General features: G+C 40.5%; 1 protein-coding gene across 5 annotated transcripts in view; it reads left to right on the forward strand.

The window, feature by feature from the left end:
- MCTP1 (multiple C2 and transmembrane domain containing 1) overlaps positions 1–16,423 on the forward strand; it is a 1,143,431-nt gene that overhangs the window by 639,551 nt on the left and 487,457 nt on the right. For all 5 annotated transcript variants that reach the window (XM_077462382.1, XM_077462384.1, XM_077462383.1 and 2 more), the window contains one exon: positions 14,472–14,565. In XM_077462382.1, coding sequence (XP_077318508.1) covers positions 14,472–14,565 — 94 coding nt within the window. The remainder of the gene's footprint in view (positions 1–14,471; positions 14,566–16,423) is intronic.

The following is a 16,423-nucleotide window of genomic DNA, read 5'->3' on the forward strand; positions in this document are numbered from 1 at the left end:
ACATACACACACACACACACACACACACAACACACTGGAATGGAGATGAGGTCAGCCTGTGAGTCTGCTGGAGGTTCCTTCCTCTGCCACTTTTTTTCTCTTGATGTCAGGAAAACTTGTCAGAATAATGCTGATAGCAGAGAAAAAAACAGCAGACAGAAATGACAGGTAGTGCTCCTTATTGAGACAAGTATACACTATAAAGGTACACACTATATGCTTTGTTCATATTTCACATCTGAGGTTTACAACCACTTTCATTTTACCTGAGACTACTTGCTTTGGGTTCCAAGGCAAGTGAACCAGTAGGCATGGGTGACTTTTGTTAAGCACATTCCTGTTTAGTTTTTTAAGCATCATTAAGGCTTGGATGAGTCCTTTAGTATTTTCAAATGTGCCACCTTGTCCTGGATAACCAAAATAAGGTAAAAAGAAACCATTAGAATTCAAACCACCTCAACTCCAGAAGGTTTTACCCTCTTCATGACCAGACCATTTTTTTGCTATTTAGCACTATGCTGCTTTAACTGATACTTGCGTGGTTATGCAACACTGTACCCAAACAAAATTGGTATAATTTTTTTTCACACAAATAGAGCTTTCTTTTGGTGATATTTGATCACTACTGGGTTTTTTATTTTTTATTATATAAATGAAAAAGGTATAAATAAAAAGGAAATAAAGTATTCATAAAGCGGGCCAAAATGTATTCTGCTTCATGTCTTTGGTGAAACAAATCCCAATAAGTGTGTTTCATAGTTTCATAGTTAGTAAGGTTGAATAAAGACACCAGTCCATTCAGCTCAACCTGAGTGAGTGTTTACAATTGTCCCTATCCCTGTACATTGCACACTCACATTGGTCCCTACCCTCAAGTAGCCCACAATCCAAGGTCCCCATTCATATACTAGGGCCAATTTTGGACAGAAGCCAATTAACCTACATGCATGTCTTTGGATTGTGGGAAGAAACCAGAGTACCCGGAGGAAACCCACGCAGGCACAGGGAGAACATGCAAACTCCAGGCAGGTAGTGTTGTGGTTGGGATACGAACCAGCGACCCTTCTTACTGCTAGGTGAGAGTGCTAACCACTACACCACTGTGCCGCCTGTGTATTGATTAGTTTGTGAGAAAGTTATAGTGTTTAAAACCTATGGCATATATAATGGAATGGATCGAAATATGTGTGCCTAAAAATATGTAAGGTGTGTTTATTTTTACTAGACCTCTTTGTTATCACTGCTTTACAGGGATAAGAAACAGAGAGATTGTTCCCTCTGTTCAATGCCCTGTGTTTGTCAATATAGGGATCTGGGCTGTTACTGGACACAGCCAATCAGCAGGTCCCAACCATGAATCATTGGCTGGGACCTGCTGAGTACAATCACATTGGGTTTCCACTCATCTACTCACATTAGACAAAGGGAAATAAGCTGAGGGCAGAGCCACGTCAGAGGGGTATGGGGGGGGGGGCGTTGCCGACAGCAGACAGAGTTAAACGAGAGTCTAGTCTCCGACCCCTGTCATTCTCTTAGCAGGGCCTGGCATACAGTGGGAGTGGGCAAATGACTAGATAAGGTGGGAGCGGGGCAGGGAGTGGTGTTGGGCAGGAGCTGTCAAAGTTTACTTTTCCTATTAACAAGCTGGTGATCGGTTGCTCAGGCCACCTAGCAACCAATCACCAGCTTGTTAATAGGAAATGTTAACTTGTGCAGCTCCCGCTCCCCTGTCCAGTGCTGTGCTCCGCTGTAAGTCTCTATGCATCCTAAATCAATGATGGTTTTCATTTTTTATGCTATATTTAACCACTCCCCGTCTGTGCTATAACATAAAGTGGGCTTAATTGCCGGGAGGGCGTCCATAGACATCCTGCTGTTTACCTGTTTCCCGCGCGCCGCCACGGGCGTGCATCAGGCAAAATCTGTGTTGGCCATGTCCCTTCGACACAGCCAATCACAGATCATGGTAAATGGCCAAACACAGCAGCCATTTACCCCGAGATCGGCGTCTCAAATGAAAGATGATATCAAATGTAAACATATGAGATCATCTCTCATTGATGGCTCTCTCTCCTCACACAGAGACCGTGTGTGAGGAGGGAGAGCTTCCGTGCCGCAGATCTGTGAGTGCCAAACAACATCCGTGCATTTCCAGTAAAAACACAGTAAATACAGTGCCCAAATAGTGTCCATTGGTGTCACAGTGCTCATCTGTGTGATTGCGCCCATTCGTGTCACAGTGCTCATCACTCTTAGTGCCACAGTGTACCCATTATTGTCATCAGTGCCATCTATCAGTTCCATCTGTCATCGGTGCCATCTATCAGTGCCATATGTCATCAGAACCACCTGTCAGTGTCACGTGTCATCAGTATCATCTGTCATCAGTGCCACGTGTCATCAGTGCCACATCAGTGTCACGTGTCATCGGTGCCACATCTGTGTCATCAGTGCCATCTGTCATCAGTGTCACGCGCCATCAGTGCCATTTTCATTAGTGTCACATGTAATCAGTGCCATCTGTCATCCGTGTCACATGTAATCAGTGCCATTTTTCAACAGTGCCACGTGTCATCAGTGCCTTCTCTCATCATTCATCAGTGTCACGTGTCAACAGTGCCTTCTGCCATCAGTGTCACATGTCATCAGTGCCATAACTGCCAACTAACAATGTCTAGAAAATAATTTTCAGCTGAGGAGGCATACAATATTATTTTGGCTGACAAGAGCAGCGAGGAGCTCTCTGCTTTGGATTCCTCCTCAAATTCAGATTCTGAGTCTGGTGTTAACTACGAGCTTTCCTAAGCAGTGGAACACTGACAGCCTCAGAGGAGCATGATAGTCTGCCCGTCAGACGAAGATTTTCTGGTGAGGCCTCACATTCTGTATGGGACTAACCAGAAAAATGAATTTCATATGAAAAAATGAAGTACATATTGGTCAACCCTCCCCATCCACCACATGCCCATCGTTTCCTCAGTAATGCCCAGAAACAGATATCTCATGATTATGAGGTTCCTACACTATAATGATAATACCCAGTGATCTCCCTGAAATTACCCAAATTATGATAAGCTTTCTAAAATCCGGTCACCACTGAAATCTTCCCCCAGTTGTTTACCCCAGACCAACACATATGCGTGGAAGAGTCACTTATCACATTTTCTGGTATGCTTGGCTTCAAGCAATTTTTTCCCAATAAAAAGGCCCCGCTGCATATGCCTTCATGGTATACAAAGGGAAGGACACCCAGCTGCATCCCCCTAATTGACAAGGCTACATGGTATCAAGTGGGAAAGTTGTTTGGGAACTCATAAACCCACTCGTGGAGAAAGGCTACCATTTGTATGTAGACAACTTCTATACGAGTTTTCCCCTGTTTTGCAACCTTCACAGGAAGAACACTCCAGCATGTGGCACCATAAGGAAAAACCGGAAGGGCTTTCCTCAAAGGCTCGTCAACGAGTAGTTAAGAAGAGGGGATACGGCGAGTTTGCGGAATGAGGAAATTCTGGCTGTGAAGTGGAGAGACAGAAGGGATGTCTACATGCTGTCTTCAATCCACAATAGTATCTTTATGGAGATCACCAGGAGGAATGACCCAATCCAAAACCCAACATGTATCCACGAATACAATATGTTCATGGGGGGTGTTGCCTCCAACGACCAAATGCTCGAACCCTACCTTACCACAAGATGAACATACCAATGGTATAAAAAAGTATCAATTTATTTGTTTCATTTGGCCATATACAACACCTATATAATCTATCGCAACTCCACTGAAAGCCCCAACCCATTCCTTGGCTACCAGGAGGAAATCACCACTGTCCTTATATTCCAGAACGGCCCACCATAAAACATTTGATCCAATGTGATTAGCAGATTCTCTGAACGCCATTTTCCTGATAAAATCCCTCCAAAGCCAACAGGCCAAAAAGGTTAGAAAAAATGCTGGGTGTGCTCCAAAGGAGGAGTTAGAAGAGACACCACTTATTATTGTCCCCAGTGTCCTTCCCAACCAGGCCTCTGCATAGGGGAGTGTTTTCGCCCTTATCATACTTCAGTAAATTATTAGTAAAGTATGGTAAACATAACCCTCACTTCCTGCCATTTACCTTCACACCCCCTTATGCCTCTTCTTGCTCTGTAACTGAGCCTGGCTTGTTATTCGACCACATTTCTGCCTACCAATTCTGTACATACCTCTGCCTGCTCTGGAACTGACCCTGGCTTATTCGACCACGCTTCTGTCTACCAATTCTGTACATACCTCTGCCTGATCTGGAACTGACCCTGGACTGTTTGACCATGCTTTTTGCCTGCCTCTTGGACTGATATTGCAACCTGCTACTGGACTAGTGGGATTCATAACACAGGGATCTCACATATGTGAGGGGCTCCAGAATAGTTTTTCTGGATGAATAAAACCATTTTTTGATTTTCTCATTCCTAGATAAGGGTCTGGAGACTCAGAGGCTTTAAAGAGATTTGGGTGGGAGAAGCCTCTATCCCTGTTCTCATTCTGTCCTGAATGAGGCCCTACTTCTGCCTGCTGCCTGTAGGACTTCTGCCATCATGCCTCTGCCTGTCGCATGAACTGACCACACCACATTGACCATGTTCCTTTCTACCACCAGGACCAATATTTTGACAATCTCTGCCTGTGCTGACCCTGGACTGTATATGGACAGTATCCCTGCCTGCTGCCTGTACTGACTATGGACAGTATTCCTGCCTGTTGCCTGGACAATTGTGTTTGCTTTTGCTGACTAAGTCCCTGCCTGCTGCCCAGACCAGTGCTATCCCCCTGTGGACAACTGCGCTACTAAAATCACAGGTAATCTTTTGTTTACCCTTTGCTCAGCAGAATGTATTTTGGGGTGTACTTCTTGGTATGTACATACTATGTGTCCCTAGAACACCTGACTGTGTTCCTTGCATGTTTGGCCTCTGTATGTAGCTAGGCTGTGTAAAGGTCTCACACATGTGGTATCGCCATACTCAGGAAGAGCAGTAGAATGTATTTTGGGGTGTCATTGTTGCTATGTACATGTTAAGTGTTGGAAATATCCTATAAATTGACAACTTTGTGTAAAAAAAATGCGTTTTAATTTTTTCCCCACATTTTCCAAAAATTAACAATTCAAAAGACTCATTATGCCTCATAGATTATACATTGGGGTGTTAGCTTTTCAAAATTGGGTGAATTTGTGGGTGTTTCTATTATCCTGGTGCACACGGTCTGACATTTCGACAACAAAATCCATCAGATTTTTTTACGACGGATTTTGTCCGAAACTGGTGTTCCATACACACGGTCGGACAAAGTTGTCGGAAAAGCCGATCGTTCAGAACGTGATGACGTTCGTTCGTTATGACGGGACTACATTCAGGCTACTAGCCAATAGCTTTGGTCTCGTAATTTGATCTGAGCATGTGTGGCACTTTGTCCGATCGGAATTCTCTACAAACGATCGGAACAAAGCCCGATCGGATCATGTTGTCGGAAAATTTTATATCCGCCTCTCAAACTTTGTTGGTCAGACATTCCGACGGAAAAAGTCCGATGGAGCCGACACACGGTCGGATTATCCGACAACACGGTCCGACGTTTTCCGTCGGAATTTCCGACCGCGTGTACAAGGGCTAATAGGTATATATCAAAGTCAAGTCAACAAGTTACTGTAGATGTGTAATTTATGCTCCTAGAACACCTGATGGTGCTCCCTGCATGTTGGGCATATCTATGTGGCTAGGTTGTGAAAAAGTCCCACACATCTGGTATCACCATACTCAGGAGGAGAAGCAGAATGTATTTTGAGGTGTCATTTGTTGTGTACACATGCCATGTGAGAGAAACAACCTATTACAATGTCAATTTTGTGGGGAAAAAAATCTTAATTTTTCAAAGAATTGTGGGAAAAAAATACAACATCAAAAAACTCACCATGCATCTTACTAATTACCTTGGAATGTCTACTTTCAAAAAAGGGTAATTTGGAGGGTATTTGTAATTTCCTGGCTTGTTCAGGTCGCAAGAAATGGCCAGAGTACATCAGGTGTTATAAATATTTTATGATTTGCACCACAGCTTTTAGACTCTCTAACTTTCACACAGACCAAATAATATCCACTAATTTGGATTATTTTTACCAAAGATATGTAGCAGTATAAATTGTAGCCAAAATTTATGAAGAAAAATGTATAATTTGCAAAAATGTATTTGGGTACAGTATTACATAACTGAGTAATTGTCATTCAGAGTGTGAGAGCACTGAAAGCTGAAAATTGGTCTGGGCAGGAGGGGGGTTTAAGTGCCCAGTAGGCAAGTGGTTAATATAGCATTAAAATATTTACCGAGATCAATGAAATATGCTCTAATATTTAAAATTGTTAACATTGTTGTTGTTAATATTTATTTTTGTAACTTAATTCTGCATAAAACATTTAACTGTGTAATTTCATGAGATCATTTATGAGGGTGTGTTTAGGGGCAGAATTAGGGGCGGGGCAAGGTAGGAGTCGGGTGGGGCAACTGGTGGCGAGTAACTCTTAAGGCCTGGCTAGTAGCTCAGGGCTTGAAATTTTCAGCCCTGTGTAGACCCTCTGTGTACTGAATGCCTTCAGGTTTCCACATTGCATAGCAATTTTCAGAAAATTACAGCTCTGCAGATTGAAAAGGAAAGGTAATTTTTTTAATAACACTCAGTTACAATAAGACGTGTACCACAATTGTCAATTGTATATGCTATATATAAAGTATATATATATATATATATATGTATATATATATATATATATATATATATATATATATATATATATATATATATATATATATATATAAGCTCTAACGAGCAGGGCCCTCTTATCCCTCCTGTCTTGATTTGTATTGTAAGTGTATTGTATTGTAAGTGTACTGTCTGCCCTCATATTGTAAAGCACTGCGAAAACTGTTGTCGCTATATAAATCCTGAATAATAATCATAATAATAATATATATATATATATATATATATATATATATATATATATATATTATTTTTTTTTTTTTTAACTTAGCTTTTTTCCCATGAAAAATGGGAGAAATATGAGAGAAATTGTCAGGAACCATGAATCAGACAGACAGAAAATGCAGTAAAAATCATACCATTTAATATAGTGGTAAAAATTGTATGAATAGTAAACATAGTCAAAACATAGCCAGGGTTCAGTAACCAAATCTGGTAGTCAGAACAAGCCAGGAAATTAGGGAGCTAGAGATTAGCATAGTCAGAGAAGCAGACAGGATCGGGAACCAGAAGGGATGTCAGCCAGGCAAGTCTTCAACAGGAACACAGCAGAGAGTCTCTAGATACGTTGACCAAGGCGAAGTCACAGGAGATCTAATCCACGAAGCTTAAATAGCCAGCAGGGCTTGTTAACGAGCAGGATATGATCACCAGATGAGTCACTTAGGATTGATCATTGCTGGCAATTAACCGACAGCTGAGCAGCCTGAGCTCTGGGAAGGGAGGGCTGAGACCAGCCCTGACAGTATCCCTTCCTCAACTACCCCTTCCCCTTGGAGGGCCACCAGGTTTGAGGGGAAAATGTCTATGGAAAGCACTGAGGAGGACAGCGGCATGTAAGTCTGAGGATGAGACCCAAGAGCGTTCCTCCGGACTGTACCCTTTTCAATGAACCAGGTACTGTATGCTTCCACGGAACCTACGGAGTCAATGATGGATTGCGCTTCATACTCCTCATAGTTCTCAACCTGAACTGGGTGAAGACGTGGCACAGAGGCGGTGAAGCGGTTGCACACCAAAGGGTTTAATAAGGAGACATGGAATACATTAGAGATACACATATTAGAAGGAAGGTCTAAAGCGCAAGCCACTGGGTTAATCCTGTGGAGAATACGGAAAGGCCTAATAAACTGAGGTACCAATTTCAGTGAGGGAACATGGAGTTGGAGGTTGCAAGATAACAGCCAAACCCTGTCCCCAACTTGGTAGGAAGGCGCAGGTAGCTGTCTACGGTCACCATGTAGACTGTACCTATCATTGGCACGTCGCAAGGACTTTTGCACCTGTACCCAAGTGGAACGAAGACCACGGAGATGCTCCTCTAATGCAGGAATGCTCTAAGGAACAAATGAGTCAGGCAACATGGATGGTAGGAAAGCATAATTCGCTATAAATGGGGACAATTGGGAAGCAAAATTAACGGCACTATTGTGAGCAAACTCTGCCCAGGGTAAGGTTGAATATAATTTTATTGGTTTTTCAAAATATAACAGTATGACAAAGTCATTATCAGATAAAGTGTTGACAAAGACAAAAGGGGAGGGGGTGGGGTAGGGAACAGAGTGAAGGGCATTGCCACTGATCCCAGGATTCCTAGGAGTTTTCTGTCTATTGATGGGTCCCCTCACCCCCCCCCCCCCCCAGGCCATGGTGTGCAGGCAGTGATGAGATGATGTGCTGTAACCTTTAGCAACCAATCAGTGGGCAGTAATGCTGTGCACTAACCTCTTGCTACCAATAATTGAGCAGTAAGGATATTCAGTAACCTCTAGGAACCAATCAGTGAGCAATAATGATGTACAGTAACATCTAGCAACCAATTAGTGAGTGGTATATATGTCCAGTAACCTCTAGCAATCAATCAGTGAGCAGTATTGGTATTGATGTACAGTGATCTCTAGCAACCAATCAACAAGCATAAGTCATGTCACCTCTAGAAAATAGGTATTCTATGGGTTTGCCCAGAAATAGAGCTTGGAGCCTGTGTCACCAAGTATGAGCTTTTAAATAAGGTCACATATGTCTTGTGTTTTGATGAAGTTGTGATGTGTAATGTGAAGTTGTTCTGGCAATGGAAAGGTTATATTTAGTGCTTCCGTGTTCTGCAAATCCCATTCCATTTTATGTGTTTGTTTTTCCAACTACTTTATAGTAGTTGTTACATCAAATTGTATTGACCGGATGTGTGAATAAGGTTAAAAGGGGAAGTTGAGGGGGTGTTGAAGTCTGCTCATAATCTATACTGTAATTTGTGTCAAGCAATCAGAAGTTCCCTGTGTTATGAATCAAAAGTGGTCTGCAGGCAAAAGTCGGGGACCCCTATAGTTGTATATGTGGCAATATATCCCATACAGCATGGTGGGCATCTGAATATTTGATGGTAACGAGGATCAGCAATCCCAAGATTGGGAAAGCCACTTAGTGCTGGAAGCATATGAATGAATGAACATGACATTCAAAAAAACAGGGCAATGTAAATCTCAGGAATCACTATCAAATAGAACAGGTCAGTAGGATGAAAGCACATGAGAACATGCTAAATTATTTGTGAGCCTTCAGTAATGAAACAAAGTTGAAGTATTATTCAGCAAGTAGACGAGTCGAGATTTCTTCCTTAAAGTTGCTCATGTGTCAGTCATCAAGGTTGTTGATGGTGGGTGGATGGGAAAGATGGTTGCTGGACACTTCTCTAGCTTGAGATCTTGGGGGTCCAATGACTCCAGGAATTTCAACAGGTTCACAGGAGATCTGAAGGTGGTGGCTCTTCTTGTTTGCCTGTTTCCTTGAGAGCTTTAGTGGGTAGTCAGATAGCGCATCTCTGCAAAATAGTGCAGGGAGACAGATCACGAAATAAGGATATTTATGTCCCATAAAAATCTATTTGTTCTTTTTTCCTAGCTTTAGGCATGATTTGTTATTTCTTTTAGAAAAAGTCGTTTCTGCACAGGACATGTCTGGGCCCTGTAAGGTCTGCACTCATAGGGCCTAAAGCCCTATACACATAGTCTTATTAATTAGTATCACATATTGGTCACTTCAGGAACATGTTGAATACAGCTTGTCCTGTGACTTCAGGTTACTAGGACCCATGATCTCAGATATGTCCCTTATTGTGATATAGTTTCTATAAGTTTCTGTAGATCCTGTTTTCCATGTCAACCAGGTGAGACCAAGGCCAAGCTTTTAAAAAGCTTTTAATGATTTCAATACATTCTGTGAAATGTTAAAGGGCTTTCTGCATTATTTATTCTCTTCGGCATGCATGTCTTTCATATTATGAAAGAGCGTCGCCATGTCTTGGTAGGCAAACGCTTCATGTATGGTAAATTTTAAATTCCCATTTGAAAGCTTGTATTAGATTAGGCTCTGAGTTAATCTTTGACTATGGGTGATTATGGGTGCAGCAAGTTTCTTGCAGGTGCTTTGGTGAGCCTCCAGTTCAGGTCTATTGCTGGAGTTAATTGCTTTCACCTGAGACGTAATTGGCGCAGTATACAGTAAATATCTCGTAAATGGTGCACGTTTAGGAGATATTTACAGTATCTATAGGTATAGTATTATAGGCTTACCTATAGGTACAAACAAACCAGGGGAGTTTACTTCCTCTTTAAAGGGATTGTAAACAATCACTTTGTAAAATAACCCATTCAGTTTAAAATGGAAATGAAAGGCACAACATTTATGTATAAATATTAAAAAAACATTCTTAAAGCGGGACTCCGCGTTTTTTTTTTTTTTAAAGTCAGCAGCTACAAATACTGCAGCTGCTGACTTTTAAAATGGTGACACTTACCTGTCCAGCGCGCCCGCGATGTCGGCACCCGAAGCCGATCTCTAGATCGACACTCGGGTGCTGCCGCCGCCATCTTGGGTATGGGAATCAGGAAATGGAGCCTTTCGGCTTAATTTACCGGTTCCCTACTGCGCATGCGCGAGCCGCGCGGCGCAATCCGGACGGTCCCCGCTGCCTCTGGGAACTGTGTGTTTCCCAGCAGGCAGCGGGGCACTTGCGCAAAGGGGGCGGGCAGTTGTGGAAAGGGGCGTAATCTACGCCCCTTTCCGCAGACAGCTATCCCGGAAGTGGGTGCAGTTACCTGGATTATCCAGGTAACTGCACCCCCCTCCCCCCTGAAAGGTGCCAATTGTGGCGCGGGAGGGGGGGGGATTCCGATGAGCGGAGGTCCATTTTAGGGTGGACCTCCGCTTTAATACATGTTTTCCCTTTTTTATAAGTGATCGCATACCCTCTGTTCTCAGCTGCATAAGAGCTGGGGCAGGAGAAGCAACAACACACTGACCTCCCCAATGAAAGGCTGTGCAGGGTAGGAGAGGGTGTCTGGACAAGTCTGATCATTTTACGAGAGCAGGCTAGAGAACTGGCCACAGTGTGTTCTTATTGTAGTCAGTTTTTATTAGGAAGCAGAGGGATTGGCAGGGACACCAGGGACTTCACACAAAAGAAGTAATACAGACACTAAGATCTATACATGACTCTGAGAGCAGACTGACCCTGGGATTCCGTAGCAAATAAAGAGCTGTAGTGACTTGTGTGTGCTGCACAGAGATCACAAGACTCCACTGACCTCCATCCTGGGTGGGGAGAGGTGGTGAGCTTTTTACGAGCAGTTTGTTGGTTCCTCTGATGAGGACATCATGTTGTTAACAAGAGGAGGTGGGGAGGAGTACTTGCTAAAGAGATTACATTGAAGCTCTCATATGTTTTATCTCTGGTGAGTGCATAATTGGGTGGAGGCTCACTTTCACTGGATCTTTATACAACACTTGGTGGAGTTGATTGGATGTTGTTTTTGCTTTTGACTTATTATATTTATGATGAGTGCATAGTGTACTAGAGTCTAAATTTCACTGTATAAGCATTTGGACTTTTACCCGTTATTTGATTTTGTATTTAATTTTTGCTTGGGATATCACATTTGTAATTTAACTAATTTAAATTTTTTTGATTGGATTTGATTACAAGGATTTGTACAGTCACAGAGCGTGCCAGCAGCTGAACTGTTTGGGGCACTTACTATATTTTTGTTTTGTGGAATTCAGAGAGAACAGAATACTTTCTCATACAAGTAAATGGTACAGCAGACACATATCAGGAATATGAAATGTTGGGTTTACATATTCTTTAATAAATTTTGCACATTAGATGCAGAGGTAAATCTAAGCTCCTCTGGCCCTCAGACAAAATAAAAAACAGCGCCCCATGACATTTCTTAATAAATATTCTAAAATAACATACATGATGTGCCTCATATAAAAGGGCTCTACATTATGTTGCTTTCACTAATAACGAGGTCTGAAACATTGCCGGAACTGGCCTTTCAGGCCACAGTTGCAGCCTTTCCCAACCTTGTTGCGGTTATACTACTTATGAGGCAAAAGTACAGTAAAAGGTAAATACAACACTGGATCTGTTTTTCAAAGGTCCATAGAGTAGGATTGTAAATTAAAGTTCATGTGCATTGTTATGTCAAACCCCATGTTGGCATTAGTAATAAATATCCGTTTATAGGCTGTAACTCCTAAAGTCATTACAATAACATTCAAATCCTCTTTTTTGTGTCAACAGTGAAGCTGGTTTTCATTTAAGCACCTCTGAGACCATGCTTGAAAAATAAACAAATGTAAAAAGATTGAAAGTTAATAGGGCTCATAAATACTTTTTATATAAAAGAAATATCATATTAATGCACATAGGGGAATATACCTAGCTTAATAATTTCTCGTCTCTGAAAACCAAGGTCATATCTTCACTGTAAACAGGGAGCATCCACTAGGGACAGATAATGTTAATATCACAGTGTGCTCTGACTGTCAGCTCTCTCATATTATTAATAAAAACATGGGCTGCTCTTTACATCCATAACGTTTTTATTGAAATTTTTACGATCCAAAACTACTATTTTCATTGTCACAATGGCATACTTAACATATTATGATTCAGAAATGGAAGTGAGTGCAAGAATACTAATTTTAGTAGTGTTAGCAGCTGATGTAGTGCACACTGACTATTGAAAAAAAAATGGGACTTTTTTTATGTTCTTGACATTTTTGTTGCCAAAGGTAGATTCAAGGTCTCTGTAAATGAGACATGCACAAAACTTCTAGATTAGTACTGTTCATGAAGCTGAAGGCCACAAATACTTTATTCAGTTTTTCGCAGCAATGTACAAAATTCTTGGCTATTGATATCTTAGGAAGGTCAGTGACTAGAGTTGGAATCATCACGTTATAAATTCACAAAGCTCCATTGAATCGTAGATGCATAAAACTACAATGCTACAATAAAATTTAAAGAAAATATTTTGTAACCTAACTATTATTGGAAAAAAGCATGCTTGAAGTCTCAAGAACAATGACAACCTATCAGATGAGCTGAGGTTAAATATAACAGTAATGCCTTGAATTCTAATATAAAGAGGTTGTATATTTCTTCCTCTAAATACGCTTCTACATTAGATAGTAAGAGTAAGACTGTAATACTGCTTTAGAATACTTTGTAAAATGTTTGGGCAATAACTGAAAATTATGTGGGGTGAGCAGAATCATTTCTAACTACACAAAAGGCTTCACAAAGAAGAGAGTAAAACTTTAGAACAGCTTTGGTCTTGGAATGCAGGTATAAAAGAAGGAAACAAGGAGGTAAAAATGTACATTTTGCTATGATCTCCAGAAATTTCCCTCATGATCCTTCTGGGATTCCATAAAAATACATCTGAATTTCATTAGCTATATATATTATGAAGGAACAGTTCTTTTTCTTACTCCTATTTTTGAATGAAATGGCCATTAAACTGTTGAAAGCCTCAAGTAATAAATTGCTATAATAGCTTGAGACACTACTATAGCAAGTTAACACCACTGTAAACAGTTTCCTTTCCTGCTTTTCAATAGACTCCTTATAGAAACTCAGTTATCACCAATCTGCAGCTAGCAAAAATTAAGGGGCAATAGCCCAGTGTATGATCCTTAGGAATTCTCTATTACAAGGACAATGCCTCAGAAATGGATCACCTTTTCTGTAAGCATAACATGGTTGGTGACTTTTTCTGGTTTTGGCTTTACGTTTATTCAAAAACGCCTTTTCAATCATATGAAAAAAAATACATGCACAGTGCCATGTCTTTTTTTTTTTGTGCATGTTGTGCGTTTAATGCATTCTTTGGTAAAGAAAGTTCAAGGTGTTATTTTTAACCATAGACCTCTCTGAATGTGGACTAGTTAAACCACAAGACAGTTTTTCATTACTCTAAAGGTCCAGGTTTTGTGCCCTTTTATAAAGTTCTTAGTTCATGACTTACAGTTTTTTTTTTTTTTTTAGATCCAGGTCCAAAAAATATTCAAATTTGTTTATTTTGTCACTAAAAATCTTACAATGTTTCTGTCTGCTTATGCAATTTTCTGTGCTTGGAATATGTTGCCATTATTGTTAAGACTGTCCCTTTAAAAAAAATTAAATCATGTTGTACTTTTTCGACCCATGCATTTACAATTCTTGGACTAACTGTAATGGGTGAAATGTTGCTTTGAGGACACACATATGAAAATAATGTTTTTGTCCTCTCTGTTATTGTCTTTCAAATATTGTCTATGTTTAAACTATATAATAAGAAAGTACACATTAATAATGCATTTGTTTTTTTCTTTTTTTGTTAATTGCAGAGTCTTATGAGATCCTTTAGCAGTTTTAATGATGTGGGCTTCCTTCAAGTGAAAGTCATAAGAGCAGAGGGATTGATGGCAGCTGATGTCACTGGTAAGAAGATCCCGCTGTACAAAATGTCTTGTCACTACATTTACATATATTCTCCAAACAGCTCTTAATTAAAATTTAAAAAGAGTGAACTGTTTTCCTGTGATTCATTTGATGAGACTTATTTGTTACGTTTTACATCTGGGGCACACAGTGCGCTACGATGACATTCAGAAGATGACAGGTTACTAGGAGTATCTTCTACTGATGCTTATTTAAAGGGTTCTCGGAAGGAGGGGGGCTTTAATTAAAACCATGTCACGATAATGGAATTTTTATTGTATCTAGAGAATAAGAGTTATAATAATAATTGTACATTTTCCACTTTAAAGCTATTGGAATTTTTGATTTATTTTACTGATTTTATCTTATAAACATATAGTGGTGTATTTGATGACAGTATATAGCCAAGCAGATTTATCTAATGACAAAGCATATCAAGGACTTTGTTTAGACATAGAGACTGATTTACTAAAGGTGGTAAAAACGTTCACACACAAAAGAAGATTCACTTCAATTATACAATTATATGCAGATAAAATGAACAAGGGTTTGATTTGCACATGGTTGGATAATTGAAGTGATTTTTTTCTCTTTTTTGTGTGCATATTCTCAACTCCTTTAACAAACCAGACTCATTATATTGTGCTAGGCACAACAGAATGATGATGCAATTTTGTGCAAACTTTGGCTCTTGTATCATGCAATTATGTTAATGAAAAAAAAAAAAAATTATTTTCAAAGCTACTTTTTAACTGCACAGATGGGTAAACTAGAAAAGGAGTGGTGGCCTATAACGAGCTTTTGTAATAACATCCACCAGCACACATTACCACCCATAATGCACTTGCTGAGTTTAGCCATAAATGTCCACAGGTGTCAAGAAGACAGAAATAAAATAAGGAAATAAAAGCAGTTTATAACAGTTGAGATTTGGTGCTACCCCCATTATCCCATTTCCGTAGCCGCAGGACCACAAGTGCAATTATGGTAAATATAGGACTGCTCAGAAATCATAATAAATTAAAAAAACGTAGAAACATATTTTATGGAAAATGTGACGTTTAGCTCCTTTGTAAGGCCAATTCTCCAATTCCCCCCTGCCTGCCATAACTGAGCAGCCAGTAATGGGAACAAAAAGATATCTCCTGTAATGTAAAAGAAGCTTTCCCTTCTTTGCTTTGTATAAGCTACACTCACAATCATCTTAAACTAGAAAAAGTATAGGTACAGACAACAACAGGCTTGTTCAATTAAGGCAGCATTACATTAAAACCGTAGTAGATTTGAATAAGCAGATTTCAGGTTTGGCTAGTCATGTTAAAAGTCTTAATTAGATGTGCAAGTGAAACACTCTTAAGGCCCCTTTCACACTGGGGCAGTGGGTAAAGTTTACCGTCAATTTCGTGGTGCTATTCGGCTGCTAGCGGGACACTTTTACCCCCTCGCTAGTGGCCGAGAAAGGGTTAAAACCACCGGAAAGTGCTGCTGCCGACGGTATAGCCACACTACCCCATTGATTTCAATGGGCAGGAGCTGTTTAGGAGCAGTGTATATACCGCTCCGGAGATGCTAGCAGGATTTTTTTTAGACCACCGCTTTCACATTGGAGAGACAGCAGCGGCTCTTTCAGAACACTTTGCAGTCACAATTTTTAGCGCTATAGCACCTGCAAAGCTCCCCAGTGTGAAAGGGGTCTTAGGCTTGTGTCCTTGGGCAAATGCAGTGTGCTTTCAGGTATATTCAGCTTGCATGTGAAATCAGCTTGAAACACTTCTAAGATAATTCACAGGTTATTGACAGATGCATTTGACCTGCAGTTTAACTCCTTTTAGCTGCACCAACTTCTCCTATTAAATTT

The sequence above is a fragment of the Lithobates pipiens genome, unplaced genomic scaffold (genome assembly GCF_037356315.1).
Source record: "Lithobates pipiens isolate NorthernLeopardFrog02 unplaced genomic scaffold, aLitPip1_a1.2 Scaffold_3, whole genome shotgun sequence".
In the NCBI taxonomy this organism is placed as follows: domain Eukaryota; kingdom Metazoa; phylum Chordata; class Amphibia; order Anura; family Ranidae; genus Lithobates; species Lithobates pipiens.